General features: G+C 39.2%; 1 protein-coding gene across 2 annotated transcripts in view; it reads left to right on the top strand.

The window, feature by feature from the left end:
- The window catches only part of glra1 (glycine receptor, alpha 1), a 109,313-nt gene that overhangs the window by 51,621 nt on the left and 45,661 nt on the right, over nucleotides 1-12,031 (top strand). For both annotated transcript variants that reach the window (XM_079352345.1, XM_079352346.1), the window contains one exon: nucleotides 8,739-8,806. In XM_079352345.1, coding sequence (XP_079208471.1) covers nucleotides 8,739-8,806 — 68 coding nt within the window. The remainder of the gene's footprint in view (nucleotides 1-8,738; nucleotides 8,807-12,031) is intronic.

The raw sequence follows: 12,031 nt of genomic DNA, 5'->3' as shown, positions 1-12,031 counted from the left end.
TATTTGGCCTCACCACTGTGGCACTAAGGTGTCACTTAGAGGTGTGCAAATTGGGCATCGGGAGAGGAGCGTTCAATAAAGAATAGGAGAGCAGGGCAAAGACAATTCTCCAGATACCTGTGTTTTACAACCTCCAAAGGCCTGCTAATGGAGCGCACAACAGTGGACCACCTATTGTGTCTTCTCCTTGAAAAGCACAACTTTGCAGATGGGTCCTATACTATCTAATTAGTTTTGATTTTTTTTTACAGGATAATGAAAACCATGTGTCTTAAACAGTTTCTCTCTACATCTCGAAATAATGTCTCGGAAAAAAAACAGCAGTTTGATAAATAATTCAAACTAACTGTAAAAACAGTGATTATTATTCTTAGAGAGGTAACAGTTAGTCAAAAATGTTGGCTTGAAGGACATCTTATCCTACTTATCTTATGCACATGTCAAGTTGTACAAGTTGTTTTGATTCTTTGTTATGAGCCCACATAAACTCATCTGAGAGGCTTTCTGGATGAACTTCCTCTTCCACCAACAACATCTGCCACATTGACTTCCTGAGCTCATCAAAACTTAAATCTGCTCCTCAGAGATTCATGGCTCAGTGTCCTCATTCCTCAGCAGGAAGGGAGCTTTTGACTGTGCAGTGTTTCAGACTTGTTTCGTTTGTGAGGACGTAGGGCTATTGTTGGCTGAGTCATGGGGATCAGGCCACCACCGGAGGCTCTCGGAAAGCTGCCACGAGTCCTGGACTGATGCTGATAAGACCCATGGGCCTTGCTGGAGGTTGGTGTAGAGGCAAGGGCAGTATGTTTGCAAGCCAATGTCTCTGGGCTAAGTTGGTGGGACTGTAAGCCAACCACAAATCTTTTTTTCTTGTTGTCCGTTTGAGTGCCATGCAATATAGTATATCTACTGGCAGAATTACAACTCCAAAGAGATCACAAAGGCAGAGTATCCTTACAAAAGTATTTGATTGTGCAACCAATCTAATGACTAATATGTTGTCAACAGTGAGGCGGTCAACAGTGAGGCGGTCAACAGTGAGACGGTCAACAGTGAGACGGTCAAACTGAAAGAAAAACCAAAAGTGTGGAAGCTGTGTGAAAGTAAAATCTATGAAATAGCTTTTCTATTAGATTGCATATGTGATTGGATATAACCATTTCTTAAGGTCTGATTAATGTAAGAAAGCTAAATTGGTCCAAGGTAAACATACAATGACTTTTGGTTGGTTGTCAGAAACTTAATGTTGAGAAGAAAATAATGTTGAGGTTATGTGATTTCCTAAGATTTACCTGATTGTCCTACTTGTCTAGGCATATTCAAAGGATTATGTTGCACTTTACATTCTGTTTCACCTCAGTTTACTGAAGATATCTGATGCATATTGGTCATTTTGATCTAAAATATAAAAACATGGGGCTCAGCTTAATACATAAGAGATCATGTTATTTGCTCTTCCCTTCAATGTCCAGGCGTTGTCAAATCCATCACAAATCAATGTGTTTAAACCCTTTTGACCTGTTTTGGTGCTGTTGGTGTCTGAGGAAATCTACTGCTGTCATTTTAAACCTCTTATTACGTCATGTTTTAATTTGTTTCCCAAAACATGTGTTTTTGCATTGCAAAAGAAAATCCCTAAAATTTTGCAAGGTATGTGAAGCGAACTGCTTCTTGCCGATGTGTAGCTTTGTGTCCTGAAGTCTTCAATGTTGCACATTGTGAGCTTGTCAACGGGGAATGGAAATTTACTTCAAGAAAGTTGCATCTATACAATTGTTGGATAATTCTGATTGTTGGCAGACTTTGTTTGCAGTCTGGAAGATGTTGGGTGAATCCCACTTGGACAGCACATCAACTTTTATTGGCTCTACTGGAAAGGTGCAATGACCCCAAGTGATTGACATAGTGGCTGTATGTATCGACTGGGCAGTACTGGATTTGACATGCACCCATACATTGGCAGCAGCATTGTACACTGCATCTGTTATATTATCAGAACACAATGGTATGTGGTAACCTGCTGTTTCCTGTATGCATTAATCCAAATATGCTTCCAGAACCATGAGTGGAAAATGTTTTTAATAAGAGTTGCTCTATTAGGAATAGAAAGCTTCTTCGTCAAACTTTTTCTATTTCTCATGTTAAGAGTGTTGCTCGAACTAAATCTGAGATTGTGTTGATACAGAGACAACAGAAAAACACTCCCACAACCTCATGTTTGGGTTCCTCAGTTGGCAACCTGACTCTCGTTCCAATGTCAGTTTTAAGAATCACAACAAGGGTGAAATGCTAAGTTGACACTGGCCTTCAAAAAACTCCACGTCTGCTGAGGCAGAAATGAAATTTAAAAAAACTACTAAACTATTAATCTCTGAAAAAGCAATTACAGGTATGTCTTCTGGCAGGTTTATCTGGCTGTCATCTTCATACCATCTCTATGCAGACCTATCTACTTCCTGGAGAACCATCAAACACTTTTTTTTTTAACTGTCAGTTGTCCAAGATGAAAAATGAGTCGATGATTTTGACCGGTAAACACCAACACAGCAAATACCAAAAAAATGGAGATCCAATGTGTTGAACACAAGTATGTAATTTAATTAGATTTTTTTTTTTTTACAATGGTCAACTATTCAATATGAAAAAAAAACTGATGACAATAGTTTACAAAATACACCAAATATACTTTACTATACCTTGTGTATGCACTGCAGGTTTTGATCTAAAGGGAGGCAGTAGTATACATTGCATAGTTTAATGTTTTTCTTCAAACTGAATGCATTTGTTATAAGAAATTACTTGTACTAAAAATATTAAAAAACAAATTAAACGAAAATAGTACTAAAGGCAAATCATTGCTGTCAGTTTTATACAATAAAAGGTTGAATTAGTTTTATTGTGAAGCCCTGTATCATTGTATCACCATCATAATTTTATTAGGCAGATGTTTTGTCAAAGACACGTAAATCTGAGAATACAAAGTCTCATAGGCTTAACAGTTTCCCCTCCTGGGTGGTGTCCCTGCAGTGGTGTTAGTGACACAGTTAAATTGTACAAACTGAATCTAAAGATTTTTTTGTTTGTTTCTGGCAAACAGAGAAATCATACACACAGAGCACAGAGAGCTCAGGGACTGCTTAGAGCCTTTTTTCTCTGAGAGGCTGCAGTGGCTGCAGTTAGCAGAAGTGCTGAGAGGCCGAGCCGGGCCGTTTGTTTCATCCTGCTTTATTGCTGTTGTCATTTGTTTTTAATGAAAGTGGAGCTCCGCTGAAGAAGAAGGGAGGGGGAGTGGTTTTATTTGTGCCGACGCACCTCAGCAGGACTTCAGCACAGTCGCTGAACTTGATTGGCCTCCCCATCTTGCGTGTGTGTGTGTGTGTGTGTGTGTGTGTGTGTGTGTGTGTGTGTGTTTGAGAGGCAGGAAGAATGTGCGTGCATATTGAAAAAAAAAAAAGGATAACTTTTCAGTCGACATGCCAAGGGCTTATACTTTAGAAACTTATCTCACAAGAACATTCACAGAATAGAATGAATAATTTATTCACATTTCTCTTTAGCAAGTATAAAACCCTCAACAAACTCACTTTCCTTTTTCAGACATAGCGAGTTATATATTTAGTGAATTTCTTTAACAATGTTTGAACTGACTTGTTAGATTTACTGTAAAGTTTAAGAGCAGTTCAACAAAAACATTTATACATTTACTCACCTGTGCAGTCAATGTTCCCATTGTTGGTTTGATGTACGTTGGCCAGCAGGAAAAAACTTTGAATACGTGCAAAGGACAAGACCTGTGCGATCATGATTATATGTTATCAGCTGCGAAAGGTTAAAAAGCAATGAGGCATGCAGACACTATGCATCCGTGCAAACTGAATGCTAATCCGTGTTAATATGTGTTTAGTATGTGAGTGTGGTGTAGCCTGTAAGCTACATGCATACTGAATGTGTTCTTCAGTGCGTGTGTTTACCGCACGCCTGAATGCCTGAATATATAGCAGTACAGTTCAGCACAAGTCGTGTATGTCTGTTATATAGCCTATGTGTTGTTTATATACAGGTATATTCCTGTGTGTGTGGGTTTAGTTTGTGTGTGTATTCATAGAACTTGTTTTGTTTTCCTTTTTTGTGTCTCATTTGCACATACGTGTGCACATGTCATGCACGTGTTGCTCTGTCACCTATGTTTTGAGAAACTGGTCCTCTTAGCACCTTTTCGACTTTTTCTGTCACCATAATGACCAGTTTGACTTTGCACTCTTGGAGTGTTTACAGTGTTTGGAAGGAAACTGAGCACAAATTAATGAATAAAAACAAAGTTTCAGATGCCAAAAATAGTAGCAGAAGAGCGCACACCTGTTATAAAGAACGTGCCTTATCTCATACACATTCCTCTTCTTAGAATATAAAAAAAACAGGTGTTTATGGAACCATGAGATAAAGTTGCAGCCATCTGCATAACAGCTAACATCTAAGCTTGACTCATAATGAACAATGAGGTACAACTCATTAAATCATAACCTAGCAACCATAACTAAGCGCAGTAAGCCTTTGTCTAAGGACAGTTTTATATTTGCTAATTTCCTTCTGGTGAGCACAAGGTAATACTTGGCATCAAAACAGTTTAGTGGGTTGTGTGTTTTCATATTGCTTTTCCAAAGTGATGTTCCCATCTTTACTATTAAAAGGTATTCATTTAGAAATGTTCCTTTCATACAAAAGGCAAGGATCTTTATTACATCATCAAAGTAATGAAGGTACAGCCATGTCCTTTTGTGTGCGTAGCTCAGGCCATTTGGCACACACACACACTGGGGCAGACATGAGCGTGCCGCTACAGTAGCCTGTGAGTCACACTGCCAGCCTGTCCTCCATGACGGTTAATGAGCTGTCGCCTCTTTCTCCATTCTGTCGTTTTCTGGTGCACCCCCGTCTTCTGTCTTTATTGGAGGGCTATAAAGCGTCCTTCTCTGGATGGTTATTAAATGAACTGCTATGAGAGAAAAGAGAGGAGAGGCAGAAGGAGGAGGCATTAGCTTCTCCTCCTCCTCCTCTATGAGGTTTTTTTTTTTTTTTTGCGTCACATGCTGTGAGAGACGTCAAGAGAAGACAAATTATGATATCCCTCTGCTCGCCTCCCTCCTGCCACTGAGCGGGGAGGACTCTGAAGGAGGGATTTTGAACAAAGCCTGGATGCAGAGTAAATGTGTCAGAGGACTTGAGTTAGGCCTGGAGAGCCTTTCTGAGAGAAAACACAGAGATAATGTAATACCAGCTGGTTTAGGGATAAACCCTCGGATGCTCTTAGAGACAGAGCTCGTGCTCACAGAGTCTGTCGAGCCTTTACACATCAGAAAGATAGAGGCAGGTGGTCACGCTGGGCCGATTATTTACAGAGAAGCCTCAAGCAACATTTATCTTCCTGACATCAAATATCCAGTATGTTTGTTATCTTGTAAGGACAAATAATAGAAACATTATTTTGAATTTAAAGAAAAGTGAAAAAGAGGCAGCGTTTTTCTAGATCTTTCTTAATGTAGGTAATAAAGTAAGTCAATACTTCAGTCTGTCAGGCATCTGTTGGATTAGCTCCCCAAATATCTCTCTGATCAATCATATTTTTAAATTATGATACAATTTTCATGAAAATCTGTTGTGCATTACAGCACCTGCTTTGAAGTCCTAGCTACCCAATAGTGGATAGCTCTTTTAATCACCAAAAAAAGAATGCACGCAAACTGGCTCAATATATGCACAAATACATCAGCAATGTTTCAACATTGCTAATTGAGACAGTTTGCAGGAGTTTTTGGTTAATCATGACTTGAGATTTTTTGTTTTTTGAGTTTTTTTGAATCAGTAAAATCAAAGATCATTATCAAGACTGTATGGTTTGGAAACACATGATAACAAAAAAGTATCCACGTTTCTCAAATGTTGAAAGCCTTGCCTCTTTCTTTCCAAATGTTTGTGACAAATAATTGTGTTCATCTGTGTTCCAGTCAGTTTTTATGAATGTATTTTTTGTGGGTATCTGTAACTTTAAATCCTTTCCTCACGTCTTCCTGAGTAATCTTCTGTGTGTTCTAATGGGATGCTGATCATAACGTCACATAGAGAACCATGGCCTCCAGCTATCTTTCATGATTTTTTTCCCCTCTTAACCGTGCATCTCCAACCCTATGATTCTGCTCTATAGCTTAGCCACAGTTGCGTGCTTCTGTAGGAATGCGTATGTGTATCTTTGTGTGTTTGAATGACTCTCAGATGATATGCCTCCCCTGTGGCCTCCAGCGGTCCTCAGACTGTGACAGGGAGAGTAATTGGCCATCAAAATAACCCAGTCCCCTTTCCTTCATTCCCCGCTCGCCCCCGGACAGTGGAATTAGACCCTGAGTTTAGCCAGGGACATTAAACACTAACTGTGTATCCATGGTGTGTGTGTGTTTGACCTTAACTTACACGCTGGAGTATATGACTGTTATGCAGCCTTGGTCAAAATGCATTATGATCCCAGTGTAAAATAACACATCAGGGTCTAATGAAAAGTGGATAAATTAGAAGAGAAACACAGTAATTGGATTATGAAATTTAGCTAAAATGTTGAGGCAGCAATCTAATTATCATCCACAAAGACAAAGCAAGGCTCTTTATCTCCAGATTTATAGGCCTATGTTTCTATTATTCAAAGGGGCAGAATTGCAATTTGGTTCTCTTGGAGGAGAACTTGTAATAATTGAGTTTGTGTTACGTTGTTGCCTCTTTATGATGGATGGAAAAGTTCTGACTGCACACTGTCAAACAGTTTGAACCGGATCCAAAGTATTTCTATGCACTGAATGTTCTTCCACTCTTTGCAAACAGTGGATGAAAAGATGCTGAACCTATTGTGCAGTGCAAAGTGAGTTCAACATACTCAAGATGTCTTTTATCCAGCTCACCTGCCTCACACTAGGCGTAAACAGGTCGGGCATTATGAACGTGGAAAGCTAATCCAGGGTTTCCTCATCGCTGCTATATTACGATGGATGAAGCAACAGTTTGAGGAGTCCCATTTGAATTTCTGTGCTTTGTTGTTCTTTTACTATTAGTATGTGGTGTAAAAAAAATCAATATATAAGTCAAGCTTTCAAGCAAGTACAAATCCTGCCTTGTTGTGTAGTCTCTAGTCTTATTGTAGAAGTGCACCTACCTTTCAGAAGCTCAGTCTTTTATAAATAAATGGTAGCCCATCAGTTTACTGGGTGGATTGACTGTCTGTCATGATCAAATCAGTGAGTTCGTGGATGAAAAGCAGTTTCGAGGTTGCTCTCTGTGATTAAGCTTAGAAGTCAATATCATGTCCACTGGCTGAGAGAGATGAGAGCTCGTCTGTCCTCCACGCTCCTCGCCGCAACTCCGCTCTGTCCGCCGAGTAATCGCATTTGTGTTTGTACAACCTGGTAATACGGCGAATCAATGAAGCAGCCATGAAAGGCTCACACACTATTTACTTTTACTTCACATCTGAAAACAACCTTGAACGCAGCGTCTCAACCCTGAAAGGAGAGCGAGGAGGGACTATTTTTGGCTTCATAAACACCTCTGAAACGCCTTTGATACCGCCTCTGGTTGACCGACAGCACTTTTAAAGTCTCAAATTAGATGTGTTATTGATTTTCTTATTTTGAGTTTTCTTGACTTGTAATGAGATGTTTACACCTTTTCCTTCTCAGCGACTCTCGAGTAAACTTGCTGCTATTGTCAAGCAGTTTGGACACAGTCGGGGTATTTAAGTCCAGAGAGGAGACCTGTTCATTTATTTAGCAGAGTGTCACAACTGCCTGACCAGACTGTTTCCCTCACTTTATTTACTTCCAGTACTCTGTCATTGTCTCACCTTAGCTTTAGTCTTCTCTGCTGGCTGTAATATCCAGTCACAGGGACTGAAACACAAACACACATCCTTCTCAGTTCACTTCAGATGTTCATTGTGTTCATTGTTGGGTAAAGTTACCATTATCATATACTGTACATGCTATGTTACAAGACTGCTACTCCCTACTACTTAGGTTGGTACACATGTCAGTTATATTGTCTAGAAGCCTCATCTTTCTTAATACTTCTACCTTTAAATGTCTTTTCTTTATGTCAGTGGTTCATCAGGTGAGTCTGGACACAAAAGTGGATCGTGTAGCCATTCTTAGTGGGTTGCCATTTGGCACCTGGAAAAAAAAAAGAAGGTGTGACCTGCAGTGTAAAACTGCTTTGAGGTGCTAAACAAGCTCAATTTCATTAACCATTTTAGTCTAACAATGTAGTAAATGAAGAAGTGATGCTCTAAATAAAGTTGTTTCTGTTGATGTTTTTAGTGTTTGAGTTCATAGGATCCACTTTTGCACACCAGACAATTAAACATACTGCTTAGCTACATGTAAATGTCTGAGTCGTGAATTTTATCCTGAATTAAGGGAATTATTTTTAGAGTTGTCATGTGTACTTTTTAAATGCCTAACTGATTAAATGTTCAATTAGTTTGTTAGATTTGAATGTGATTGCAGCAGCTGTGACGAATTATCTGTCTGTCTGTAAAATATCTTTGACATGTTTCTTTTTCTCTGGATATTGTCTTCTACACTCATCTTTAAACACTTCAACTTCTTCTCAAGGTTTGCATCTTTAAACCCTTCGCACTAAAGCTGTAAAAAGATGAGATCTAACTGTTTCTTTCCCTCCCCCTCCTCTCTGCTTCTCTGCAGGTCCACCTGTAAACGTAACCTGCAACATTTTTATCAACAGTTTTGGGTCCATCGCTGAAACAACAATGGTAAGCTCCATTATTCTTAATATGACTTTGTAATACAATGGGACGTGCAGATTTAGACATTATGTATTTCTCACTCGTGTGTTTGTGGATTTGGATGGTTGAGCAGTTAATGGAAACTGTCACATCTCATCGCAGCTCCATTTTGGGTTGGGTCATTTTGCCCTGAAAAAATGTGATTAATTGAAGTATTTTAAAGTCTAATTTTTGTTCAAAAATGGAAAGCCTTCCACCCTCTGTGTATTTAGAAATATCTCTGCCTCATTGTCTCCTATTTAAAATACTTAATTTGGAAGAGCGCACCATTGCCTCATCATTTGCATAACAACGCTGTGACTGTGTCGTGTTCACAAGCGATGGAGGGGAAATTTCGGCTGATTCATTACACAGAAAATCCATTAGCGTTAATATAAGTGAAGCAACAACCTTTACAATGCAACAAGGCCGAGAGCAGTTATATGGTAACATTTAACCGTAGTTTGTGTTGTCGTGAGGGTGCAACCGCTGTGCCCAGGGGATCCGTGACTGATGCTTAAAACCAGGAGACACACACTCACCACTCTAACCTACATAAGCTACAACACTCTAACCACACAAATCATGCTTAAATTCTTCAAATGTATCCACACTGTCAGCTGTGCAAACCCTCTGCATGGTCGGAGCTTCCACTGAAGACTCAGACAAGGACTCATCCTCGGAAGTGTTTTAGGGAGTCTAGAATCTCGTCTACTGTAGCATGCAGTGCAGCAAAGCCACGCCCACTTTTTAATCACGTGACATTTACAGGTGAGGTGAGAATGAAGCATAATGAACACTGATGCCATTTGTATTTTTTGTTTTTTTTTCACTGGGATATAACAAAGAGAATATTAAAATGTATTGTACAACAAATAAGAAGTGGGATTTACCCCCCCAAAAAATATTAAGTCTAGTCAGGCCTTATATTTTGCATTTATCTGGACTGGGAAGGAAATTTGTCTCACAAAAGGAAAAATAAATCAGTAATTCATGACACACACAACATTACTTTACTGTAACGTTAATGTGAATTTAACACCTGTAGCTTTGACAGGTTGGCCCAGCACCTTCACAGGTGTGTTTAATACAAATGGTCACATGACCATTTATCTCAATAAACATTCCGGATCACAGCATCGAATGAAATATTCATCCACATAGTCACAAGTATATGAACATGATGAAACAAATACAACACAGACATTATCATTATGTACAAGAGAAACAAGAAATGTCCCACTTTAAGTCAAATAAATATTGTGACCAAGGTTTCCCCTTTCCCCTGTGGCTTACCAAATATAAGAAATTATCGTGGAACTCAATACTGCAGCTGTCTCTCTACACTGCAACTAACTGGAACCTGAGGAAGCAACAGGCAAAACACATTTCTTGCTCATAATAAAGTTACAGTAAAGTAACTTTTTTTTTTCCCCCTGCAACCAACCTGTGGATGTATATGCTGTGCACTGAGTACTCTGTGGGTCCTTTGACTCATAATAGCTTTAGTAAGATCATTTTCATGGAAGTTTCTACATTGTCAGCATGTTGTAAAATGAAGGTTTATTTCCCAGTAAAAACAGACTTGTCAGAATAAACAATTTAACAGTAGTGGCTTGAGTGTCATGGTGGCCTGTGACCCCCAACGTACTGCCTGTCAGTCACACAACACGTCAATCGAGCGCTGAACAGACGCGGCTTACTTTAGGAGGCTGAATTCTCCCTCTGAAGGCAAAAGTCAGTCAGTGTTGTTGCTGTAATCTCTCAGAGGGTGGATTAGAGGCAAAACAAAGCACTGAAATAATTGGATTTATCAGGTTTTATCAAAGCAGAAAATCCATTTTAAGGCTCCAGAGGCAACACACAGCGAGATGGCTTCGAGCTTTGTGGATGCAATGATGGTGTTTGTTAGTGTGTTGCTCTCGCTTTCAGTTTGGACTACATTACCCCTCCACCCTCAACACACACACACACACACACACACACACACACACTCACATACATACACACAGAGTGCTCTTGGGGCTGAAGCACAGTGATAGATGGAGTCGGTAGAATGGCGCAATGCGTGTTGAAGTCCCGGTGGTACACGGCTTTATTCCTGTTTCAGCGCTCTCTTTACTCTCTTGCTCGCTGTTCTTTGTCACTCTCTCTCTCTCTCTCTCTCTCTCTCTCTCTCTCACACACACACACACACACACAAAGACACACACACAGAGAGACACGCAGAGAAAGGCATACAACACATTCTATCATTCTGTATCACTCTTTCGTCTGTCTGAACACACACATGCCCAGACAAACTTCACTCACTTTTTCTCAGTCTGTAAATCACACTTTTAACGCTAGATCTGCCCATTGTTCTTTAACCACACACACATGCACACATATATTGCATTGAATAACAAGGAGCAACCCATTTGCATTATATGCGCTGGATGTAAAGAAGCTTTATTAAAATGAAATAATGATGATAAAAGAGTAAAAATATTACATAAAAGGTGAATTTCTTCCACTTTAGAATGTGATCATATGTACCAACCTTATTATATGTTTAAGCTATTCTTTGATGATTGTTCAACCGTTAACTCACACCCAAAAAAGTAAATATGTAAACCAAGCTTCAGTTCTTACTCTGATTTTGTTTTTTGGTTTTTTCACTTTTTGAATCTCTATCGTTCGTTCTCTCCTCTCCAACTAAAGTGTGGCTGTTGATGTATTTATACTTAAAAGAAGGGCAGTAAAGTTGCTTGGGGATGTTATTTTCTGAAACAATCTGATATGGACGACAAAAGAATAGAACTATCAATGTGTGATTCTTATTCTCAGTGAAATCAAGGCTTCTTTATTGATGCAAAACGGTTGTGTTTGTAAATTCAAAAAAACCCCATCAAAATAAACCACAAAAGCGCCCTTTAAGATAGATCAGTTTTTAAGAGATTAGCTTCCAAAGATTATTTAAACCATGTCACATCCACGTCATTCATCTTTGTTTTTGTCTCCACCAACTTTACTGTGAACTATGATTCTAGTTAAATAGCCGCGTTCATGGACAAACAAAATATCAAATAGAAAGAGATAGAGAAAGTCAAAGCAAGGGAAATGAATTCAGCACATTTCACCAAACAAAGTTCTTAACCCAAGACTTCAAAGCACCATGACAAAGAGATAAAGAAACAAAGCATTAAGCACATCATTTAGAAATCATTAAAA

The sequence above is a fragment of the Symphodus melops genome (genome assembly GCF_947650265.1).
Source record: "Symphodus melops genome assembly, chromosome: 9".
Classification (NCBI taxonomy): Eukaryota; Metazoa; Chordata; class Actinopteri; order Labriformes; family Labridae; genus Symphodus; species Symphodus melops.
This window is presented reverse-complemented; position numbering and strand designations above follow the sequence as displayed.